The 25,681-nt window shown below is 42.1% G+C and overlaps 2 protein-coding genes across 11 annotated transcripts in view; both read left to right on the forward strand.

Moving 5' to 3' along the window:
• The window catches only part of CTNNBIP1 (catenin beta interacting protein 1), a 28,769-nt gene extending 22,582 nt beyond the window's left edge, over positions 1 to 6,187 (forward strand). For 6 of the 7 annotated variants that reach the window (XM_030463777.1, XM_030463776.1, XM_030463779.1 and 3 more), the window contains one exon: positions 4,153 to 6,187. In XM_030463777.1, coding sequence (XP_030319637.1) covers positions 4,153 to 4,211 — 59 coding nt within the window. In that variant the 3' untranslated portion in view covers positions 4,212 to 6,187. The remainder of the gene's footprint in view (positions 1 to 4,152) is intronic. The other variant, XR_003988476.1, reaches the window with a different exon arrangement.
• Positions 6,188 to 20,701: 14,514 nt separating this feature from the next.
• The window catches only part of CLSTN1 (calsyntenin 1), a 35,093-nt gene continuing 30,113 nt past the window's right edge, over positions 20,702 to 25,681 (forward strand). For 2 of the 4 annotated variants that reach the window (XM_030463463.1, XM_030463464.1), the window contains exon 1: positions 21,043 to 21,284. In XM_030463463.1, the coding sequence (XP_030319323.1) occupies positions 21,176 to 21,284 (109 nt within the window). In that variant the 5' untranslated portion in view covers positions 21,043 to 21,175. Of the gene's footprint in view, positions 21,285 to 25,681 lie in introns of all 4 variants that reach the window. The other 2 variants (XM_030463462.1, XM_030463461.1) reach the window with 2 other exon arrangements.

Here is a 25,681-nt window from a genome sequence, read left to right on the forward strand (position 1 = left end):
CACCAATCTGAACAACTGCAATTTGAGCACAATTGCATTAGTGTTTTTCTGAAAGTTAGTGGGGTGTCCTTGTTGCTTTTTAGGATAGGACCTAAGCCTACCAGGTAATTCTGTCTGAGCAGCACGAGGGGGGGAAAGTTTAAGGCAGAAGTGGGAGAAGTATTTGCATGTCTGAAAGTTTGTGACAGTTCATACTTCACCCCTTATAGATGATGGGGAGCATTTTGTTTGGTACATCTGAGGCTCTGTTTCAGTGTAGAAATGTGTGCCCAGAAAAGGGCCAAGTGTGGAGAGAGAAGTTGTATGACCCTAGGGCAGGTCTAAGTGTGCATTTTTCATTGTTCTATACATTAATTAAGGGAAGTGCAGAGCTCAGTGAAGGATATGCTAAAAGTAAACATGGTTCACTGTCCCATTGTCTTAGTTGCAGGTTTTTGGCAGTGTGCAGCTTAACTTTATAACCTGTGCTCTGTTTTTTAGGTTTTTTTTTTTTTTAGTTGATTAGTAAGAAAACATCCGTTGTGGGAGCCAAGTGGGACTGCAGCAGAAGCTCTGTTCACTAGGACTTTAATCCCTGCTTTCCTTTCACCACAGAGAAACCCCTGCTCTGTTCTCTGGAAATGTTTGTACATGAGCACAGGCAGCTGTAGAATTGCTTAATGAGCAGTCTTGTTAGATTTGTTTCATTTAGCTGTGGCTATTTTAGCTTTGTGGGACTGGACATGAACAAAACCTGGTGGTTTTTTTTTTGCTGAGAAACATGGAGGACCTTTTTCTGGACAAATGTCACCCGTGTTTCTTAGGACATCTTCAGAAATAATCCTGAGTGTCTTCTGGAGGGTTAAAAGCCTTGAGGAGAGCATCCCTTTCATTTGCATTCTGCACTTGCACCCTGAGCTGAGTTCAGCAGAGAGGTTTTCTGTTCAGTTTTCAGATCACTGAAATGCTCAGCTAAAACCAGTAGGACTTGGTGCCCTTCAAGAATGTGTCACCTCACTGAGGATAAAGTTGGATCTTTAATGTGGGAATAAAAGAAATCAGTAGAGGTTTGAGTTTTTACTTAAAGATCTTGTGTTGGGTGTTGTGCCCCTGGGTTACCCACCCACTTGTCTACCTGGAAGGAATTATTATCTTCTATTTGAGAGTTCAGATTTGGCTTTTTAAAGGCAATTGCCTGAGGCTTTTGCAAATGCTGGGTTGCCTGGAATTCCTGCAAATGAACATGTTGTTGGTTCTACCAAAAAACAGAAGGAACTGAGGAGGGAGCAGGAAATAATTGTTCAGAATTGTCTGTAAAACCCATTCTTTACTAATCTTTAAAACTATACCATGAGATATAGAAATACATCACTTCTAATCTCCATCTTTGGGGGTTTTTTTTCTTGCTTTCTAAAAATAACTAAACCTCTTTTGCCACCTCTGCTCTTCACTCCCATCCTGTTCATTCCTGTATTTTGTTTTGCTGCTCCCTGGTGTTCTGGCAGAACTTTCTAACTTTGTATTGCCATCAGCTCCAGGATCATTTATGCCAAACTGTGAAAAGTTAAGTAGTAATCTCCTTTTCACCCCATTGTGGTGGGGGGGGTTGCATGATTATCAGCAATGAAGTTGCCCCTTCTGCCTGAAGCTTTGTAAGCATCCTTGTACCAATTGTTTTTTTCATATTTAGACTATAGAAAGGGGAAGCCCCAGGGAAACAATCAACATCTGTTAAGTAATCCAGCTCATCTCTTTTGCTAATGTGACATCATCTGTGATTTTGTGGTTGCTAGGCTACTCCAGCTGCTCTGGGCTTGCATGGCAAAGCCTCCTCTGCTTTAAAGGGGGTGTGTGTAAAATACACAGGTTGTGCTGTAGGTTTGTTAATGCTTCTAAGTGTCATTACTCCTCTTTTCAGCATAGGCTTGGGGTTTTTTTCAGAATCTTTGCAAAAAAGCCTTCTTTTTTTTAAAGGGTAGTAGTTCTTAGACATTTGAAAAAAAAACCAAAACAACCTCAACATGGCAACTTGTTAATTCAGAGCTGGAGCCTAGTGCTATATATCATTTATGTTTTGATCAAGGGAAAAACAGTTTGTGGAGGAGATGAAAAGGGAGATGACTGCAGGGCTTCTGAGTGTTGGCAAGAGGGAGCATCAGAACAGTTTTTGATGTAGTTCTACAAGATATGGCTCCTACATATAAAAACCAAACTATTGCTTGGTTCTTAATATTTCCTCCTTTGAGGACATCTAACAAATAAATTGGGAGGTGTATACAGATAAATGGAGTTGCATTTCATAAGCACTGCTTTGCTTTTGAGGATGACAGCGAGGGAAATTAAAACCTTCTCCCCCTTGTTTTGATCACTTTTCCTCCTACGTTGCAACTAAGGAGCAAATTAGGTAACTAAGATGTGGAATTCATATAGCAGATAAGGAATTTTTATTTGTCCTCTTTCTTTTACCTTGTATGCAGGTGTACAGGAGGAAGTTGCTTGGGGCACAAAGCTGAAATGTGCTTCTTGATATGCTTTAAGTAAAAGACTGAAGAAATTTTTCATTCTGATGCTTCATCCAAGTAGAATTTGAACTCTGCAAACCCTAGTAATGCAATTCTGCAGAGCTGAGCAGCTACCTGGTGTTGGTGTTGCTCTTGACATTTCCTACTTTGTTGTCTAATCCTTTCAGAGAAGCTTTGAATTAAAAATTAATAAGCAAAATTAATAAGCAGACTGAAGTAATTAACAAAGGCCATAATTGCCATTTTGAGTTGTCATCTTGCACTTAGATGCTTAGGGTCATTGGAATGTAGGAAATATTTTTTGGAAATTATATAATCAATGACTGGAGTATTCATCATATTTTCTAATCAGTTGTAGGATCTGCAGATGAAAGAAAATGTTTACTTTTAGCTTTCTGAGGGATCACATTTTTAGCAGGAATTAAAAAATATTGCACTCAGCCCCTTGGGGTTGTTTTCCAGTTCTTGTCTAGACTAGAAATACTGATTTAAACCACTGCATTGACACGATGATGTATTTTTATTTCCATATTGTCCTGAAGACATTTTCTCTGTAAGTGCTCATTAGGCCATGCTCTATAGTTAGCAAGTCCAGAAAGCTCTTTTTTTGTTTTGAATATCTGAAGGTATCTTTTTGAAGAATGAGAGCTTGGCACAGAATGTTCTTTCCAAGCCTTTATCAGACCTGATTCTCAAGCCATTCAGGTCTTTCTACTATAAATGCCCACTTGAAAGACCATGAATGTTTCTAAAGACTTGAAGATGGTTACAGGATGGTAATAACATCTTTCTCTGCTCAGGGGACCTGGGTTTGATGGTAATTATACACAGTTGATAGCCTCTATTGAAAAAAAAAATAATCCAATAACTGAGAAAGTCCACACACTGAATTCTTCTGGAAAAGATTTCTTCAGGCTAGAGATAAAAGCATTACTTAGCAAAGCTCTGTCTGTTCCCTGGGCAAATGGAAACCTTCAGTTTGAAAGAAAATACTGCACTTCCATTAGAGAATGGAACGTTTTCAAGACATGTTAGTTAATAAAGGGTGTTTTAAGTGACTGGGGGGGAGCAGGGGGGAAAGCAAAAACCTTTTAACTGGCCTATTAAAACAATTTTGGTTGTTAAAAGCAAAGAGTAATGAATATCTACATGTAAAGATGAAGAGTATCTAAATGTCACTTGAAGGACAGAGTGATGCACAGTACAAGTTTTACTGAATGGTTGAGTTCCTCATACTTCAGAGAAGCTCAAGAAGTCTTTTGTGCAGAGCCAGAATTTACAGGGCAATGAAACCAGAAAAAAATATTATCTCTGTGTCTTTGACAATCCTGTGATTTATTTTTTTATTTATTTTTTTAAGTCTTCTTAGAAATACCTGAAATCAAGGAATTCTTGGTTTTCTTTAAAAAACAAACTGATTTCCATAGGCTTGTAAAGGAATATTTTAAAGATGCCATTGAAATGTTTAAATAGACCACTAAGGGATTCCAGTCCCAGTAAAATTAAACACAGCTATCTTTGTCTTTTTTTTTTTCCTTTTCCATTGATTTTTATGGATGTGTGGAATGGCAGTCTGGGAACTGCATCAACCCAGTGTTCATTAAAGAAAGTAACTGTGACATATGTTTTCCTGTATCCCTTCCAATCACAGGTGCTGAGGATGTTGTGATGGCATTTTCCAGATCAGAAACAGAAGACAGAAGACAGTAACTACAGGATACCTGAACAACACAGAACTGGAGAGGACAGTGAGATTCCTTAAGATGGAGGATGGCTGAGCATTAATAAGTTCCTTTGCCCACCCTAATTGTTCCTTGGTATTCCTTCTCCTTTGTAATTCTGTTTCCCTGTGCCCAAACCCTCAGAATGCATCTTGCAGCCATCTGTTCTTGTAAGATTTTGCTACTCAGCTGGGCTGTGTTAATTAAGGACAAACCTAAGGGTGTATTTTTGATTGGCTCAAAGGGACAGGCTAAAGGAAGGCAATTGTTCAAACTTGACCAATGAAAAACTTTAATCTCACGTTTTATTTTATATTTTCAAGAAAGTCTCTTGACAACCTACTTCTAAAGCAGCTTTTCATGCTGTGGTGCTTATTTAGGTCAAACTTGTGAATTTGAAGAGGGTTTGATTTGGCTGCATAGAACTGGAAGCAACTTGTGATTGGTTGACAATGCTTTCTCTTCAGTTGGTTTGCAGGTATTTTGCTGACTTTGACATTTTGATTGCAGAAAGCTGATGTTTTGGTGCATTGGTTATTTCTTTATACTTACTGACTTGGGGGGAAAATAAGACAAATGTGCTTTGCAATATTTATTACATCTACACACATATAAATGCTTGCTTTGGGGGTTTTGTTTGGTGGGTTGTTTTCTTGTTTTGTTGTTGTTTTTTGTTTTTTTTTTTTAATTGGCTTTGAAATCATGTTTTTGATTTCCAGTTGGCTGCAGTGTCTCTGATGCAATCAGTTTTTCCATGCTCATCTGCTCTGTGGCCTCAAGCTCTTTTGGGAGCATGTGTCAAAAGCCTTTTTTGTTCAATAAGTCTACCTGTTGAAGCTGGAAAAAGGAGATCACAGGAGATGCTGTGGGGCTGTGTGGGCTGCACTATGAACTCCTGGCTGCTCAGGTGGCTTCTCTCTCTTTGCTTCTGACAGAGGAGCTGTAGATATTTTGCAGGAATTGCAAGAATGAGATCTATGGCTGTGACATGAATTTGCCAAATTTGTATAGAGAATATGTGAACTTGTTTAAAATACTACATAGAGTTCCACTTTAACCCTTTAATTGCTGCACAAAACTAGCTCTCACAAAAGGAATAATTAATGATCATTAACTTAAATCCAACTTGCACTGGGCTTTAATAAACTAAGTTTCTAGTCACTTGAAATCTTGTATGTGGTTTGGCTCCTTGCAACTCTTTGCTGATATGGAAATTGTCTGGATCCTAAAATAATCCCATTTCCTTGATGCAATCCCATTTTCTTTATGCACTGTTCCAAGAAGCAGTAGCACTGCATGAAGCTGCCCAATAGTGAGTAGTGACACTCTGATTTACTCTCTTAGTAGTTCCAGGGCTTTAAAACACACACAAACACAGGCAGGCATTTACAGACTGAAAACCTGCAGTGAAATTCCCCAAATGCACTGACTATTCAGGAATCTGCATCTAACATTTCTAGCACTGCTGTCTAAACCATAGCACTTTGTTTTCTCTTGTGCAGGTCATTCTTACAATACTTCTAGATTTTCCTGTGGGTTGCACTGACTTTAAGATGTTTCAAAATTTCTTAAGGCAGAACTTGGTTCACCTGTTCCTCATTCTTTTCGTGTGATTTTTTTTTTTAATTATTTAAAGTAACAATTCCAGAACCTGACTGTGACAACATGACCATTTTCCTGGCAAGAAATGATGACAGGATGCTGTTATGGTCTCAAAGTGGGGAACAAGCCTGAGAGAAGCTATGGAATGGATGCAAAAGGAAGAATGGACTTGTGAGCACAAAGAGGGAAAATATCTTGACCACATAAATTGTGTCATGAGAACAATTGTACATCTGTTTATGAAATGGATCCTTTTGATTCAAGTGCAGCTTTGTAAAGTTCAATGTGAAAGCAAATCTTTTACCCATTTGGGGCCAGATAAGAAATTTCTTTATTAAAATAAACCAGGAATAAGCCCAAAAGAGTCTTTACATTTTGACTGGGTTGCCTAAGAGGCACTTTAATTTTTACTTTAGTGTAAAGGGGGGCAGCCCTTAAAAGGTTAATTTCAGGGGATAAGTGTGTTTCTGGCTGGAATGGAAGGGCTGGGTTGTGGTGGCCTCATTGTCAAGCAAACCTGCATCCTCCAAGTGTATCTGTGGCATTTCTGAGCTGTTGAATCTTTTCAAGGAGAAAAGTGAAGTGTTTATGTGGTTTAATCTTTTCACAAAACATGTAAGTGTTGGGGGGGGCAATACAGTTTTTAATAGCTACTCTTGTTTCTTATTGATTTATTCCACTGCTGAACCACTAAATGCAAAATACTTGCTTCACCTGTGTGGAAGACTTCCCTGTAGACTTCAGACTCCTGATTAATATATTAGAAGGATGCACTGAGAAAAGGCAGTGTGTTGTGTAACAACATGATTTGGGATTCAGAAACTGGAGGGGATGTTGTCACTTGGGAATATTTGTGCTTGCTTTGTTATCTCTGTTCTCTTCCTCCCCACTATTGATTTCTAACTCTAAGCTAGGGCTGGAAGAATGCAATAAAGTAATTTATACATGAATCATGGAAGAAATGAGTGGAAAAGAGGGCTTTCCAGTATTCCCAGTAAATTATATTTCTAAGTATTTATTTTCTTGCTATGAAAATTAAATTCCTGGTACCAGTGTGGAGCCTGGGTTAATGGGGAGAATCCTGTTCCCAGTGGATCAGCATGGCTGACTTGTTTATCCTACATACAAATTTCTCTAGCTTTGCCTTTGTGCTTTTGCCTTCCCAAGCAAACCATTACTACCAAAACCAAGAAATTCAATGTTTCAGAGGTGAGCATAAACCTAAACTGAAATATATTTGTAAATAGAGGAGGCTGAATAGTTCAGCTACCAACCAGAGAGTCCTTAAGGCATTAAAAAGGAAGCTTAAAAGCTTTAGAGGAGGCATCGTCCAAAAAATCACACATCCTTTGGGTGGTCTTTTGGGGGGAGTTATGTTCTTTTAGATATTCAGAATATGCTGTTGTAGTTCTTTTCTTACCAGTCTTGTCATCTGCCTGTTCTAACACTGGTGTTTTCCAGAGCTTGAGGAAAAAATTTAGAGCTGAATCAGATTCTCCTCTCACCTCTCTCCAGAAGGGTTCTCAGTAGGACATTGTGTCTGTGAGCACTGCCCATTGTAAATGCAAATGAGACCTCAGTGTTCATCTCAGCCTTTAGATTGATTCTCCCTGGACCTAAAAGAAACCCTGGAGTAACATCATGAGAGTGGGTGGCACAGCAATGCTTTGGAAGGAGCTATTGCCTGAGAGAAGCTGGACCACTAATAAAATAAGCTCTGCAGATTTTTTTGTTCCTATTCCTATCTCAGGTAAGTAGTTCCTAGAAGTTATTTCTTCTCTTGGCTCTTCAGGGGCCTCTGAAAATTTCTAAAGCTTTGCCATTTAATCTGTTTCAGTTCCATAAGGTCCACCTTTCTAATTCACCAGCAGCCTGAATAGTTCTGATGAAAGCTAAAGCTGAAATGGCCTGTGAAATTGAAAGACCCTGTCACCTATAGAAGAGATCATCCTAAATAAGACTTTAGGGTCATATTTGTGATAAATTTCTATACCTATTGCCAATCTGTTGAAACAATAGAGCAGTCTCAAGGTTAAAGTTATCAATGTTTTATAATACAAAAGGGAAAAAAAGAAAAAAAGGCCAAAAGTTGAAAGCTTTGAATCAAATATTTATATATTTAGTGTGTGCTAGAAATTATTTTATGAAAGGTATACTGAGTGCCTGGGCAATGTGAGGAATGGATGATTTGGATGACTTTAAGATCAGTCCTTGAGCTTTCATTTTGGTCTCTTGCTTCCTAAAGGACTCTGTGGCAGAGCTGACAGCAAAAAAGGCTTCAGGGCAGCAGGACCAGCAGAAACCAACAGTGCAGTAAGAACAATTACTGGAGGTTTAAGAAATCTTGAGTTTAATTCAGTCAGACAAAAGAAAAAGTCCTCAGTGAGTAAGCATTTCTTCCCCACTGGTATTCACCAGTAACAAAGTGTTCCAAAGCATATTTGTAAATAAAGAGCATTTAGGAAGCTTTGTTAGAGCTGTGGAATAGTTGGTTTAGGTGCAAGAGCAGCAGGAGCACTGAAGTGTTGCACAGTTCCTGCTTTGATGGGGTATTTGCAGAATGCACTTGATTTTTCAACTCAGCATCAGCCTGTTCAGCACTGGAATGAAACTGGACCCATTTGTCCATTTTCTTTTGCAGTCAGAGGTGTGTGTTCTATGCCAGGCAACTCCTTCCCTGTTCACAGCATCAATAGGGAATAAAAATGTCTTTTAGGTGCAATGTTTTCATTTTCTTTTATTGCACCTTCTGCTGCAGAGCACTGTTAAGGATCCTCTCACTTCAGCTGGGATGAATTATTTCAATAAACTATGAACAGCCTTGCACAAATCTAGCTTTTCAAGGTATTAAAAGGTGGGGAATTTTAGTAAGATGAGCCAGGCACAGTGCTGATGAGTGTTTGCTGGACAGACTTTATTCTTGCAGCCTCAGGTGTAGCACCCTGCAGATTTTGTCCTGTGTATCTGACTCCTTCAGAGCTGCAGTAAATAGGTCACTGGATTGCTGTGCTGCTTCATCCAGCTCTGCCTTAGACCAGCTGGGTAAGTACAGCAAGTCTATACAGACACTTTGCACCAGTTTCCCTTAAAGCTCCTCATTACTGATGCTTTTCACAGTTTTACAACTACAAAAGTGCTGTACAACAGGGAGGAGCATTATTTATCAAGGTGAGAAAGGAGCTTGGATCTATTCCCTGTCAGATTGTAGTAGGTTCCTCTACAAAGGCAGAAAAGAAATCACCTACTGTCTTCTGAGCTCTGCATTCATTTTCTTTGCAGCTGATTTGCCCTGAGCAGAATTCTTGCAGTATGTTACAAAAAAACCTGGCTGGTTTCCTTTGTAGCCTAAAGCATGTCAATTTTGGGAATTGTTTATTTTGGAAAAGAAAAAAAAAAAAATGAGATGAAGCTTTATAGCCTGTCCTGCTTACAAGCTGCCTCCTGTACCAGCATGAAATTGTTACATGCACAGAGGTTTTTGGTGTTTTGACATTTGCCAGGTTAACTCTCCTTGCTACTAAATGCTAATCTGTGACCAGAAAATAACCTGTGAAACTCAGAAAATAAACTTCCATCCTTTGTTTGACAACTGCAATACGAACTCTAATCCAGATGTGGATTGATTAATAGAATTCCAGGCTGGTTTGGGTTGGAAGGAACCTTAAAAATCATCCAGTTCCACCCCCTTTCCATGGGCAGGGACACCTCCCACCAGCCAAGGGTGCTCCAAGCCCCATCCAACCTTCAACACTTCCAGGGATGAGGCAGCCACAGCTTCTGGGGGCAACCTGGTCCAATGACTGATGGTATCAGTGCTTTGTGGCTGATGGTTTTGTTGGTTGGCTTGGGTTTTGGTTTTGTTTTTTTTAATTGTATCAAGCTATGGGAAATTTCTGTGATTTCCAAGGAAGGATGCTGCTCCAGAAGAGAGCAGCTGTGATGTTATTTATTATATCCAGACATTTGTATACATTCATGGTCCTGTGATTCAGGAGAAGTTTGTGGTGTTGCTGACAGAGAACTGCAATCTATTTTCAGCTTTCTTGTGACCTCCTAATCAGAGGGCTCAGTGTAAATTGCTTTGGATGTGATTAGAATGGAAAGTGGTAGCCCAGCAGTTTCCTTCAGTCCTTTGCCATGTATCTCAAGTGGCTGCAGCAAGCAGACATTACCTGTGTGTTGCCTGATGATGTTAGTGCCTGATGCCTGCTTGCAGGTAGGCATGGAGCTTTCTCCTGCAAGTGGAAGTGTTCACAATGCAGTCTGTGCTCTGTTTTTTATTTTTTAGTGGCTAGATCTGCTAAATCTCTGGCATCTGTGAGGAGGGAGGCAAGAGGGAGGTCCAGAATGGCTGAATTTCTGTAGGTGGGAGTGTAAGAGGAGGATTCTGCCACACTGTTGTATTCTCCTAAGCTTCTTTCAGCCTGGAGAAAGATGGTAATTAAACTAGACAGAATCTTAAGCTTTTGACTCACCAGCAGCACCAGACTTCACAGTCTCCCTCTGAAAGGAACTGTGCTGCATGCTGGTTCTGTAGCATTCTTAGCTGCTTGTACCATATGGGCACAGAGTAGAGTCTGTTGGTTTAGTCTGCATTTGACCTTGAGGTTGCAGTCTTCTGAAACTAAATGGGACACATCCTGGCTGGCTACTGTAGCTTCAGGATCATTTTGACTTGATTTTTTTCCCTCCTTTTTCCAGTTGTAGTGAAGTCAAGGTGTCAGAGGATTGGAGCAGTGCTGAAAATGAAATGAAATCTTTTCAGTGCCATTGTCAAAAGCAGAGGGCAAGACTTAAATGGCTGAGAAGTGTTGAGATGAGCTATATACCAGGGATGAACAGGGAAGGTTTTCTAAGGCTTTTGCAGACACCAAAACCAGCAGAGCTTACATATGTACCTGCTCTAGTAAAAAGCAGATCTTCTGTTCTGCCACCTGAGTAGAAAGAAGTCTCCATGTGTTGTTTCTGTAGTCTTCTGTTTTGATGGAATGCAGAGAGCTGGTTCCTGCCTGGACCTGAATAAATCTTTATGAAGGTTGTTAGCACCATTCTTGCTTCCAGCTACTAAAAAGAGAGGAGGAGCACCAAGGGGAGAAAGAGAGAGATTAAAGGGGAAAACCCAGTAGGTTATAAATGCATTTTCCTATGTGCTGGAGGTTAAATAATATTTTATGCATGTGACTGAGATGCTGTGATTAAGGAGCTGTCAGGCAGAATGAGAGCTGGGCAGCAAAGGGAGCAGGGATGCTTGAGGGAAAAGGCTATGATGATGTTCTAATGCTAAGCTCTCTTGTGCCTATCTGGTGTATGATGTGTGGCTTTGTGTGCCTTTCAGTCAAAGAAATGGGGATTCTACAGATATTTAGGGGTGTTTTTCCCTCATTCACTGCTGAAGTATCTTTTCTGCCTGAGAGGTCTCACTGGACACTGGTGCCATTACTTTGGAAAATGGTCAAAAAGTAACCTGCACTCCTGCTTCAAGAGTCTGGGATTAGGGCTGCAGAATGGCATATGATAATCTCATGCATAAATCATGTCATTAACAAGTAGAAAAGATGTCACAGTGTTCCATTCATCCTGTTTACTCTGTTGTGGGAAGCTCCTGTGCATCTTGCTCAGCTTGAGGACTCCTTAGTCACCACAGAGCCTCTCGACCTCTCACTGCCATCATCCTCCTGTTCAAACTGGTGAAAACTGGCCATGCAGCCTCATTTTTAGACCAAGTCAGTAAATATTTGCCCTATCCTGAGCTGTATTTGAACGTAAGGTTACACAGACAGCAGTCATTCCCAGAGGCTCTTCCTCAGGCTGCACGGTGCTGCCTGTGTAAGCTGAGCTCCAGACAGGATGTGCCTGGCTCATCTCCTAAGCTTTTTACTTCCACTCAGTGGGCAATGGATCACTGAAGCAGCAGTCAACATGGAGAAACGTGCTGTTAGAATGCCATGCAGAGCTCTGTACTTGAGTCATTTAACACAACATGGGATTTACAGCTCCCTCCTGCAGCCACAGAAGGTTAGTGGATAGACCAGAAAGAGGAAAAATAACAAATCTTACATCATTGTCCACACTGAAAACAAGAGAAAAGCCCAAATAGCCAAAGGTACAAGTGGAGTGGGTACTCATAGCTGCTGGATGTTTGTCTAGGGAGTGGGATGGTCCTTGAGATCATGTTGGCTCCAGCAGAAGTTGATTCCCCAGAAGTGGGCAGGTAACCTTTGCAAAAGAACTCACTTAGAAATGTTTTATCTGCCTTCAGTGAGTGAAAGGAAGCACAGAGTTAACACTCTAGTAGATACCCACCACAGCAGTGGATGATGGGAGGGGGTGATTACTCAAGTCACTCCGATTCCCTTGCATGGATTAGGTTGGTTGGGGCAGGGGGCAAACATCCTCACACCTCTGTGCTGAGCACAACCCCTTGGTGTTGGTTCTGCTGGGTTTGTGAGCCTCAGCTCTGAGTGAGTTTCCTGCTCTTTTTAAGACACTACAGCTCTTTGCTGGATCCCTTTTAGGGTTAATCTGTTCACAGCACCTGTTCAGCCTGCCCAAAAGCTGACAAATGCATTTCTGTTCTTCTACTGGAGGTAGGTCAGTGGCAGAGCCTATGACAGAAACAAACCACTATTTATCTTCAGTGCCTTCCACTTCTTTAACACTTGAACTGTCCTGTCACCCCAGGACAGTTTGCTGTCAGCCTCCTTTTTGGTGTGGGGCAGCGATGGGGAAGCAGCAGCTCGGTTTTTAAAGAACAGAAGGGAGATTTGGAGGCAGACTGCGTGCCCTGGAGCTCCCCACGGGGAGGCAATCGGTCCCGGCTCTCGGCGAGGAGCAATCCCGCACTCGGCAGCATTAATCGGGGCGGCCTCTTCCTCTTTAATCCTCTGATCCCTCCCCTACGAAGGAGAGAACACAAGCGCTGTGGTTTTGCTGCTGCTGCTCCTCGCAGCGATTAGATGGGTGGGTGATCAAAACATGATTAGCAAAGCTGCAATTAGAGTGAAAAGGCCGGGAGGGCAGTGGCTGATCTGGCAAGGAAGGCTCACAACTGGTGACTGTCAGAGTAGAAATAAATAGAAATAGTAGAAATAGATATGAGAGAGAAATATGAGAGAGAACCAGGGATTTAGATGCACTCTTGCCTGATGAGACTTAAATAGCCAAGGCACTGCCAGAAAGAAGGTAGGAGCACTGCAATTTTTGAGAAAGAAAGGGAAAAAAACAAACCAAAAAGGAATCTTTCTGGAGGAGATAATTTGGAAAGTGACCTTTAAAGGCATCAGAGAGAGTTTCTGCAGCTAAAAAATGTCCTCACAAATTGGGATGTCTGCATCAATTCTATAATTTCGTCCCAGATGCTCTTTGTGACAGGAGTTTCATCCTTCCCTTCAGCTGTTAAAGGTGTTGACCCTGCCTTGCAGAGGCTTGTGAAGCTTTTCATGTATCAACGTGTGAAATGCTTTGAGACCATGTGGAAAATGGCTGGAAAGCTGCAGACTGTGAGTGCCAGATGTGATGAATTTAAGCAGATCAGGAATGGAGAGGAGTTCATGGCGGATACTACAGGTAGAAGAACAACAACACTTTGCTTGAAGCCAATTGCAAGGCAAACAAATTGCAAGGAATGTGTTTAGCTGATTTGGTTGTCTTTAAAAAACCTCTGTGGAAAATTCAGTAACCAGAACTCTGGCTCAGAAGAACTGTTTAGTAAAATTGATCCCATTTTTCCACATCTAAATAACAGTGTTCACATCAGCCTCAGAGACAGTAAGTTTGTGCCCACTTACAACACTGGAGTTCAGTGTTTTCTCAGGAGTAAGAGGCCCTTGCTTGTAGTGATATGAAATCTAATACTGCATGAGGAATATTCAAATTACAGGTTCATGAGCCAGGGAGATCTGAGAAGCTTCTAATCCATGGTCCAGATACAAGAAATCAAGGCACTGATATCAATTAATTTAACTGGAATCTGTGCTCTCTGAACTGGGTCTTCACAATTGCATTTTAAGATCAGTTTTGTGGGGGATTCTTGTGGTGTTGAGACTGCATAGGAAATAATTAAAAAAAACCCCTGTGTTCAGAGAGTCCTTAAATCATTTTGATTTAGTAATCAGCCATTCAGAATAGAAAAATATTCCACATGGTGGTTTCAGGAAAGGCAGAGCAAGCTTTTCCAACATGAATATTTGTCTGCTGAGGTTTTATTTCTCCCACAAGGGACTTGAAGGCATCACAGAACAAGTTTTGGGGTGGGAATCCTCAGTAATGGAGGCAGACACAGTTAGAGGCAATTTGCCATCATAAACAACCCTCAGGTTCCCTTACTGGTAAAAATTACACCAGTGAGTAATGAATGTCCACTGGGGAGGAGCAAGTGATGTTCAGCTTGTTGGGTGACACCCCTGTTCCCTGCATTGCAGCCAGAGCCACTGGAGAGCTGGACCAAAGGGATTTTGGGGTACAGAGTGCTGGAGAACCTTCTATTAAGTTTCTGCCCTGTTACAGGAGCACTTACAGAAGGAAATCTCTTTCCCCAGTGGATCTTTTTTGGCCATAATGGTACATGAGAGCTAGTGGAAGTTCAGAAATGCTTTTCAAGACAACTATAAAGAGTTAACTTGTTTTCAGAGGGATAATAATTTGTCCTAGGGGGGAAAAAAACCCCAAACAAATCTTTAGAGTGATTATGGAGTCCATCTATACCCACTTAACTGAGTCAAACCTAACTACCCTTCTGCCTTGTGGTGGTAAGAGTGCTTGTTTTGTTTTATTCCCTAACATTTCTTTGGAATATCTGGTACCTGTTCATTTGTGGATGCCCTGTGCAATTGTAAACCCTCCTGGTTGACCCTTTAGAAGTTTTTCTGCTAAATATTGAGTTTCATGGATGGCAGTGGGAGATTAAAGATCTTGCTAACAGCCTTTAGAAGCAATGTCCTAGCTGGATGAGCTGTGTGTGGCAATTCCAGCATAGTCCTTGTGGCCCTTGCTGCTCTAGCCAGGGATTGTAATGCTGGATATACAACTGGAGGCTTTTTGTTTGGTATTCTTTTAGAAGTCTCTGAGATGTGCTTTCCTGTAGGGCTGCAGTCTCTGCTTTTCTTTTTCCTGAAGAACACTGCTGGAACATCTCTGTGTAAGCTCCTTTAAAACCCATTGCTTGATTTTATTCCTACGTAATAATTTGGCTCCTTTTACCTACAGAAAATTACTTATCTGAATAAAATGCAAGATTATTGTCTAATGAAAGGGGAAAATAAGAGTATAACTGTGTTAATTATCAGAATACCAGACATGTAATTAATATGCCACAGGAACAAAGAACAAGTGTACTAATAGCACATAATTGGACTTAAACTACACCCTTGGTGGAATTCTCTGCAATGGAGCTGTTGTGTTTGTGCTCCTTTTCAAATTAGTGATAAGGAATAAATTAACATCCATTTTCTTGCCCATACAAAGCCAGAATCATATTGTGGGGCAGGGTAATGAATGCAGAGAATGCCTTTACATTCCCATATGGCTCTTGGGGAGGGGAATACTCATGCACATGGCTCTTATTCCTTGCAGGAAGGCAGGCAGAGGGAAGAGGAAAACTGCCTTGGATGCAGATGTTCACTGGACACCATGACCCTAAAGATTACAAACAATCTGGAAGCCAAGTAATTTAAACATTGTCACCAATCCTGGTTGAAGTATTCTCCTCTCTTCTCCATCCCAGCATAAATCACTAGGTTAGTTTTCTCTATAAATTATTGAGTTTAAAAAGTTGTTAACATGGGCATAGCCCAGAGTGCTGCTGTTCAGAGCAGTGTTAGTGCAGCACATGAAGAAACAACATAGAATCACCAAAGTCCTTGGGGGTTTTTGTGGAAACATATTAGAGAAAGGCTCGTGCAGAGAGCATGACAGTAATTCTTATTTTATTGAGTTAGAGGATTAAATTATTAGCCAAATAACTTATTCCTCATGCTGTTTCACTGTCTGTATTCTGTCTTTAGTGGTGTCTTGCTAAGCTTTACAAATAATTTATTTAATGCTCTTCAGAGGCCACAGTGGTTTCAGGGACCTCATTTACCCTTCAAGTAATGAAATAATATTTTTAAGAAATTCAGACTCCACTTCTATTTATATAACACAGCTTAAAATAGCCATTGTGGTATTAGATGCAAATACTTGACTAATAAAGCTTAAATGGTATTGAGGTCCTTAAGTCAAGTATTGCTTTTTACCTAAGCACTTGAAAGCCAGTCTGCTCAAGGTATTTCAAGTTATTACAGTATTCCTTAATTCAAGGTATTTCAAGGTCTTGCAGCACTTTTACCTACCTGCTTTGTGCCCTGCTTTTCTCAAAATGCAAATGAGAAGCCTAAAAATTCTGGCTTACTCAATTGTAAAGCACCTGTCATCACAATATCTAGACACCTGCCTTTCTACTTCACAGAGGTATTGTGAGAGTGCATTAATTAATGCTTGGAGATTGTAGGATGGCAAGTGCTAATGAGTTGTAACATATTGTAATGATGTTATATTCAGTCTGTATCTGGAAGGAAGGGCTTGCATCTCTCCTTCCTTGCTTTTATGTTTCTAGATGCATATTTTACAATAGGAGTCTAAATGGGAAGAAAAGGATTAAGCAAGGTAGAAAGTTTGCTAGTTTTCTTGTGGGGAAGCTGCTTGTTTTTATCTATTTCTTTGCTTATTGAATTTTCTTTTTGTCTCTCTGATGAACCCATACTTCAATGGCTTGTTGAGGATTCTCTGAACATTCAGAAATGTCAAGGGAGAAGTTTTTCTTCTTCAGATTGCCAAGGCCTTCATTTGCATCCCCTAAATCAATTCTCACACATGATCAAAGCAGTTCTGGAAATTTTCAAGTGTGGGGGAAACCAGTCCTCTAATTCTTTCTCCTCTAATATATACAGGCAGGTTCCAAAGCATTAAATATATATATGTATCTTCATTCACCAAACCTAAAACCCCATGCATTTTATGTCTGTTTATATTCAGAGGGTTGCCACTGTGTATATTAGGGACTTCAAGGCTAGAAAAAAATCTTAACAGGTCATCTTTATGTTTTCTCTTCGAGCTGGTTGGGGCATTTTGTTTTGGTTTGCTTCTAAAGGACCCAAAATGTGCCACTTCTGCTTGTTGCCTTATGTGGTTTTAGAGATCCCCTTGTGAATAATTAATATTTTATATTCACCTAAAATTATCTTCTTCTTAGTGTCATTACTGCTCATTCTACCTGCTTGGCTTAGACTGATAAAGCCATACCAGAACCCCAAAATACTAGAATTTATATTCCCAAAATACTTTGGGATTCTCCTACTGCTTTCTCTAGAGGGAATGGGAGGAGCTGGAGTGGAGCTGTAATAAAGCTTCTCAGAAACTGGTCTGGTTTTGCTTTCATCTGATATTTTGCTTGGCTGTACATGCAACACTCTCATGAGCTTAATTAATTTACTGCATAGTCTCTATGGAAATTGGTCCCTTTTCAGAAGTGGTTTCAGGGCAGCTGTGATAAACCAAATGCTCACAGAGGAGATAAAGCAAGCTTCTGAATTCTAACTTCCCAGAAAAAAACAATCATAATCTGGAAACAAACTAGTATGCAGGCATTAACTGAAGTATTGAGATGAAAATAAGCCCACACCCACTTCTAGCCTCTTTATTTATAGACTGGATCATTTTCTCAATACATTTCTAGACTGTTTGAAGTTTGGACCTTTTCTCAAAGCCTCACCTTTTGCAGAATAATATCTAGAAGTAAGGGTGCACATCCTGCATGCATTCCAAACTATTTATGATCCAGATCTGCTCTTGACCTATCTGTGTGTCACTTTCTGCCCTTATGGTGTGCACTGGCTTCCTCTAAGTAGCAAGCAAAGGAATCCATTCTTACTTATCCACTTTATCTTTTCCTTTCTGGCTGCTCAGGCCCACCCTGACAAGTGCAATGAATGTTTCCTCCTGCATCCTTGCAAGCTGGGCATTAGTCACACTGTGCATTTCAAGGATATCAGTCCAACAGTTTTCCAGCTGTAACGAAGAACATGTTCTGCCAGGAGCCATTTGTTCCAGTTTTGTTTCTTACTAATAAAATAAAAATCTGTGGTTGTTTGGAGCTTGACAAGCAGGTCAGGGAGTAGGAGGGAGATAGGTGGGAAAAATGAAGGTGCTGAAGTTAGTTCTCTGAGTTTCTCTGAAATAATGGTATGTGGCATTTCAGAGAAAGTGAGAATCTCTGTCAACTTGTGACATGCACTCACCTCTGGCAAACAGTATATTATTGTTTAACAGTAAATAGAACTGGTGCCTACCAGGTTGCACACTGGGCAATTCAAATCAAATTTAGTTTTAGGAAACAAAAGGTCTTTGAGAGCGTGTTGTATTTGCCATACTTTTGGAGTAAGTGCCAATGGGACCTGAGTGGTGATATGAATCAGAATTTCATTTTGTTGGAGTACCCATGTTGTCTGTATCCTCAGCCAGTGTATCCTACACTGCCAGTTCAAACCACTTAGTCATATCAGTAAACAAAATCATCCAGCTTATCTTAAAAGGCAGACTAAAGAATTATTTGCATTACTGATTCAGTGCCTTAGTCACAACTAACTCAGAGGAGTTTTGCTTAGAGAGGGAAATGCAATCGATGCCACCTTCTTCCTTGGAAATTTCTTAGTTCCATCATGACTGGTTCAGCTGATTAATTTATCTGAGCTGGTAGTGCTACTTTGCAATAAATAAGGTTTACCTGAACATAGTGTTTATTCTCTTTAAATATCTCTCCTTCCTAATTTTGCAGAATCATTTAAACCAGTCCTGATGGTAACACTGAAGTTTTCCTGTACTGGATGCTGTGTGCTTTCCTCTGCTATAATGCATGATGTGGAGAGTGCAGAGCAAATTTTGCTCTTTAAACTCTTTTCTTCCACACCTGTTGAAAGGTAATAATAATTTATTTTGCAGAAAATGTTTTAGAGTATATATTAGTGTTTGTATTTGCATACAGCTAGCCACTGACTGATAGGCCCTCTGTACATAATTTATATTCCTAATCAAGATCAAGTATTGGGGCACAGAGAATTGTGTTGTATCATGCCTTCATCAGGGGGAAATCCTCTTTTAACTGATGGCATCTTGCCATGACAATCTGTACTAAGGAGGTGTTTCTTACACATTTAGTAGGACTAGCTTGAGAGTCATACTGAGCTGGACAGTCCTACTCTCCATGCAAAAGAAAAATATATCATGTAGCTTACTGTCAGCTGAAGCTGCGTTGGCAGAATGTAAAGATTCAGCTATCTGGCAACAGATGGGCTACAGGCTTCTTCTGACATTATCTGCCATCCAGCATATGTCAGGCAGGCTGAGAAATCAAGAGGGTTTAGACTGAGGCTTGAGCTTTATTTAAAAGATGTTTTTAGCTCTTGATGGAGCAGGTTGCCTACAGCACACGGCCTATGGAATGAATGTGGACTTGGTTGCTTGGTTAAGGGATAGCTCAATAGCCCAGGACGGTAACTGGGACATTGTTCATCCTATGAGACCACAGTGTATTTCTCTTCAAATTCCTTTTTTTGAACTCATCACACACTCATTAGCAAATATGCTTAAGGTGCAGCAAGTTAAGATGCTTGATTTGGAGCATGAAAGAAGCCACTGGGTGGGCAGAACAGCTTATGTTTGGATATTCAAATGCACTGGCTTGCTGCAGACCTGATTCTGTCAACTTGTTGAGACCTAAGTGACTGATGAAGGACAGTAAGTTGGTTTCTCACCTTTGCTTGGCTGGTACCCCATCTCAAATTTGGGATAAGCAAGCAGTCAGCAGGGAAGGTAACTGTATTGGGCTTGCCTTGGGAGGGAGGGGGAGGTATTTTCAAAATAGATCAATCTTGGTATTTAAATTGCATAGTGTTTTAAAATAAGTACCACATCTCTAGGATCTTGAACATTCTGGACTGTATTTTTATTTCACTGTGGGAGTGAAATGGCTAATAGGTACAGAGCATGGGTCGTCATATCTAATTATAAAATAAGCTTGTTGCATTTTAGTTGTCAGAAATCTGATCGTGGTGTGGTACGTTGTCTGATGTTGAAGCATTTTCTAGTAGACATCTTTGACCAAAGAGTGGATAACTTTTCCCTTACAGATTCTGTGCAATTTAATTATTCCTATGAAACTTCTTCATTTAGATAGTGCTTGGGAATTTTTCCAAATAGAACCAATAGACTTTTGACTTCATAAAAATCAGTAAAATTAGACTAAAAAAAAAGGTTTCTCACTATGCAAAGTGTTTGTCTAAACTGTGAGCTCTGCTGTGCCTCCATTTGGGCAGAGCTGATGCTACCTCATGGAACCATCATTCCCTGCAATGTGTGTACCAGGGATCACAAGCAGTAACTGGGGGATGATGGAAGAGTTCTGGGTGGAAAAAGACCTTTATGGTCATCGAGTCCAACCATTAACCTAGCTTGATGGTGCTCTACAGTCTGTTTATGTTGAAAGCACACACACCTCTGTGGGACTGCAGTTCCAGAGCTATGAAAACACAGCAAGAAAGCATGGTTTTGGTTGACAGTGCTGGTCGGAGGCAGGCATTGGGACTTCATCCCTTCCTGGCGTGGTTCAGAGCCCAGCAGATGCCCAAGCTTTGTCCTTCCTGCTCCCAGAGCCTTTCTGTTGGTGGCTTTGCTGTCCCTGGTTTAAAAAAACGTCTTTTTTTACCGAGTCTCTGAGCTGCCTCTTCCATCAGCTGTCAGACTCCACTTGGGCTATCAGCTACACCCCGATTACCCCCTGCTCATGCAAAGAGGGAGGGAAAAAAAACCCCAAAAACCAAACAAACCGCCCCAAAACCCTCATCCTCTGGGGGTGACCGAGCAGCCGCTGTGGAAGCCGTGCCGCAGTGCCCGGGGGCTGTGGGGGCGGTCTGAGGAGCTGCATCCCTGCGCTCCGCTCCTCCCCGCCCCGCAAATCGGCTCTCCCTCACCCCCTTCCCCGCACCATTCCCTCCCCTCCCCGCGCCGCTTCCCAGACGGGGGAGGGAGCGAACCAAGCGGCGCGGTGGCACCGCCGCCATTTTAGGTGCCGCTGGCGGGCGCCGCGCTGTGAGGCGGGGGAGGGAGGGAGGGGAGGAGGAGAGAAAAGGCGAGCGGAGCGGAGCAGCGCAGCGCTTCTCCTCCCTCTTCCTCCTCCTCTCCTCCTCCTACTTCTTCTCCTCCTCCTCTTCGGGGCCGAACCGAGCCCTCCGCCCGGCGCAGAGCGGAACCCGGACCAGCGGGGGCGCCCCAGCCGCCCCGCCAGCCGGGGCTGCGCTCTGCCCTGCACCGTTCCGCGCTGCCATGCCGCCGCCGCGCCGCCCGGGCATGCCGCCTTCTCTGCCGCCTTCCCTGCCGGCCTCCTGCCTGCTGCTGGCCGCGCTGCTCTGCGGAGGAGCAGGGGCTGCTCGAGGTAAACAGAGCCGGGGCGGGCGGAGCAGGCTGCCCGGGATGGGTGGGAAGGAAGGGGCGGGCGGCAGCTCTTCGTCCTCTTCGCCCTGCGTCTTGCCGCGGGGCTGCGCCTCGGGCGGAGGGAGCTGCGGTGCTCGGGGACGATGTCCTTGGCTCCTTTCGTCCTTCGGGAAGGGGGGAGGGAGCGCCGAGGAGGACATCTCAGCGATGCGCTTGGGGAGGGAGGGGAGGAGGAGGAGGAGGGCGCTGGCCGCCTCTTCCCAGGGCTCTCTGGGGACCGGGGTGACCCCTCCGGGGCTGTTACACCTGCGGCGCCTTGGGGAGCGAAGCCGAGGGGAGGGAGGGAGAGGAGTGGTTGGCCGGGTGGCGGTGGTAGCGTCTCGCCCTCCCTGCGCTGGGCTGCTTTCCATCACCCGAAATCTTTCCATCCCCCCGGTCATTCTCCCCTAACCCCCGCAGCTCTCTGCCGGGCCTCAGCTGTGCGGCCGCGGGGCCCTGGCCCAGGGGCGGGATGCGCGGCGGCCCGCGCGTTACATAACCGCTGCCTCAGGGCCGGGCTGCGGCCGCCGGGCTGGGGCGGGATGAGGTCGTCACTTGTTGCAGGGGAGGTTTACGCAGGGACCCGCCGGAAAGGTCAGAACCTCCATCGGAACCGCTCCCCTCAAGGGCTGGGGAAGGCGGCTGTGTGCGGTGGGTATGGCCGTGCCGAGGGCTGGGCTCCGGAGGGAGCTTTGATGGCCAGCGGAATGGGAAATAAAAACACCTCAGAGGGCCCCTGGGCAGCGTGGCCTTCAGCTGACGGGAAGAATCCGCGTTGGGTTGTTAGTGAGAGAGCCGAGCTTTGCTAAACCTTCAGCGATTCGGCGTTTTTTTAAACATTGGCCTTGTGGCTATTGATTGATCCTGTGGAGTAAAAGCATACGCATTGCAGGTCTCCTCCTGAGCAGCTTTCAGTAAGAGGCTTGCAAACGCTTCTTCACCTGAAGGTTATTCCTTCAATTGAGGATGCCATTTCTGCAAGATTTAAGGGATCATACGAGGAGATTCCAGATCTTGCATTTAATGGGGACGTAGATTAGAAGTGTGGCTTTAAAATGGCTTACGAGTACACTGAAGGGAAGTTGGTGATCTTAAACAAAAACAAGTCATTAAGGACACATCTTGCTGCAGTTTCCCGACCTGGGATCAAGAAGCTGCTGCTGTAGTGAAAAAGTCTGCCAGCTGTTCAGACAGAGGCCATAAACCTATACAATATCTCTTAGGTACAACCTATTCACCAGTATTCTCAGAACCGTTCAATTTAATGCTTACCACACCATCAGAGAAGCACAATTCCATCGAACTGCCAGGGTTTTTTCCATCATTTGAAATGTTGAATAAACTGAGATCAAAAAGTCTTTTCAAAGCAAGCTAATAGGCACCTGGACTCAAATGGCAAATGTGGATAGTGTGACACAGGCTGGGACTGTTAGTCAGCTCTTCTGCAGCTCCTTGGATGCTGTGCTTGTTTTCAGTCCAGTCTGCAGAGCTCCTGATCTGTTAAACTTCATCACACGTAACTGAGTTACAGTACAAGGTCTGGTTTGTCTTAGTGGGTGCCATTGCCTTAGTTCTTAGGATATTTTGGCTACTGTCTGTAAATAATGTTCTAGGAAGTTGTGTTTAACAACAAGTAGGTTCTAGAGAACACCTGGAAAGCTGCTGGGACAGCTTGCGTTCATTTCCCTGTTAGGAGAAATATTTGGAAGCATTTATGGTAAATTTTCAGTTCTGTACTGTATTGTCAGTTTGATTTTTTTTCTTTTTCAAGTACAGCTTCACTTTTTTCGTCTGGGACTTTGTAACCTTGTTACTGAGGCCACTGAGGTCTCTTTTAAGCAGGGAAAACCAAATTGTGCTTGGTACAATAATGTTCAGAAGTGCACTGGAAAGACTACACCAGAGTTGTGAGCTCCATTCTCCCATCCTGTGGCTGGAACATGGGAGTGAAAAATGGTTTCTTTTGGGGGGATGTGGTCTTGCACAAAAGTTAGGTGTGAGTTAGCTGACCTGCAGTCCTTACTGTTGTCCTTCCAAGGGGTGCAAAGAGTGGTTTCAGGTTCTAAAGAGGGATATTCCTGTCCAGCTGATGCAGAACTCTTAATTTAACTGAATTGATCTTGTAATAAAGTTGACCCAAATATTTCTAATCTTGTTGGAATGATGTTGCAGTGGAAAAGCACTAGTTAGCAGTGCATTTAAATAGTGTTTGTCAGCAATTGGATATTTATCAACAGAACTGAATGGGGAGTGGAATGGAGTGACTTTTCAGACAGGAATGCAACCTGTCTTATGGCTGCTTCTTCCATAGTTACTGACCAGGTAGAGCAATAAACCTCTGTTACCTCAGCCCATTCCAACTCATTGTCTCTTAGGAATGTTATTGAAGGTGTCAAAATAATACTGTTTTAAGGAAACTTTCCTGGTCTGTGATTATTTCAGGATATGGTGCTCTGAGTGTTTTAAATCCAACCTACAAACCACTTTCTCACTGTCAGGGTCTTACTGCAGGTGGTTCTTTCTTTGACCCAGGAACAAGCTTTATAATATAGGGCCAGTGATTAGGTTTCTGTCTCCTTTTTAGAGGCAAGGAAATTTAAGACTACCCTGAAGTATTCTAAAGAGATCATTTGGCTATTTATGGGGGATGTTGTTTTTTTATTTTTCTTTTTTTTTCTTTTAAGGTTTTATAAAAGTAAAAGACCACCAAGATTAACCATTACTAGACCTGTCTTTGATGCTTGGGGAAGCATAATGTACAGCCATTTCTTCATTCAAACAGATTTAATCTCTTCTTCTGTATATAAAATACCACAATGCTGTGGAAATTGAAATGCAGGAGAGGTGGTCTGGACAAGCATGATTTACTTTGTGTATTTGGAACACTATTGTGCCAGTTGCTTTCTCCCATGTTATTAGTCTGCAAGTTGTGTTCTCCGTGCCAAGTTATCAGGAAAATTTATCAACAGAAACTTTTCTAGACTTGTTTGAGGTCTTAATGTTTCTGCAGAGTTGAAATCACTCGTTTCAGTTTATTGAAAATGGAGAAGGGCAGGAGCTAAGCTCACAGACTTCCATTTCTCATGGAAGTCAGAAGGCTCAAAGTTAAATCCAGATCGTGCCATAGGACAGCATAATGGGAACATCTCATCTCAAACAGAATAAATGAGAATGCTGGCATTCTGGGTAAAGAGTTTTCTGCCATGAAAATCTCAGTATCTGAGAGCTTAGTGGCTTATGGCTGGGAAACTGTTAAGCAGTGGAGAAAAAAAGCTTCTGTAGTCATTGATGTTTTCTGAACTAAAGCACTTTTCCCATTTTTCTGAGCTTTCTCTCTCATTCTCCTTAGTTATATTCAGAGAAGTCTCTCTGAAATGTTGCTTATGATATTAAGGGGCATACATCCCATAGCATTATCATTATTCTCTAGGACAGAGCTGTGCTCAAAACGTGGGAGAGTTTAGCAAGTCAGAAACCTTTGTCTTAAATAAATCTTGTTTTGCGCTCTAATTTATTTGATTTGTACTGATTGGCTCCCGTTGGCTTCAGGAGGGACTAAACCTCCTTAGGAGCCTTTAGAAAGGATTATTAGAAACCTCAGTCCCTTTGAAGAACTGTCTGCCCTTTGTTGATAGTATTAGGTCTCATCTCACTTGCTTTGTATTCAGATTGAAAACAAGTTGCTGCTACTGCTCCCAGTTGGTTTCCCTGTGGTTAAATGGAGTCAACAAGTAGAGCCAGAAGTGCCTGCTGTACTGAGATGATGTTTGCTGTATTTGTGCATAAGATTCTCTTGAAGGAGTGAAATTTAAATATGACAACAGTTAGAAAGTGATTTCCACACTTGCACTATAATTAGCAGCATTTAGCAGAACGTTTATTAAATAAATGCCTGCAGTTAGAGGCTAATATTTTCTGTCTCAAATGTTCTGTTTAGTTTTAAACATTTTAAATTTAGTCCCAAATGAAGACTTTGTTTCCTTAGTTCTCCTTAGATTGGTTTGTGTTGGGATATTTCTGTTTTGCTGTCTTCCCTGCCAGGCTTTTATCCAAATTGAAATTGTTCAATATATCCTCTGTATAAGGTCTGTGGCACTCTGAACATTTCTTCTGCTGCAGTTGTGGATAAAATAAATTGCAAATAGTTTCTAATCTCTCCTTTGCTATGTACCTTAATTTCAGGCTTATAGCAAAACTTCAGTGTATCTCTGCACAACTAAAATTTGATTTAGGCAACTGGTTCAGTGTAGAATAGGAAACTTAAGTGGTGATATACCAGAGATTTTTCTCTAGGCAAAATATTTAATAAAACCTGTTGAATTCCTACAGCCAGGAAGTTGTATATGGTGTTTGGGTAAT

The sequence above is a fragment of the Calypte anna genome, chromosome 21, assembly GCF_003957555.1.
Source record: "Calypte anna isolate BGI_N300 chromosome 21, bCalAnn1_v1.p, whole genome shotgun sequence".
Lineage (NCBI taxonomy): Eukaryota > Metazoa > Chordata > Aves > Apodiformes > Trochilidae > Calypte > Calypte anna.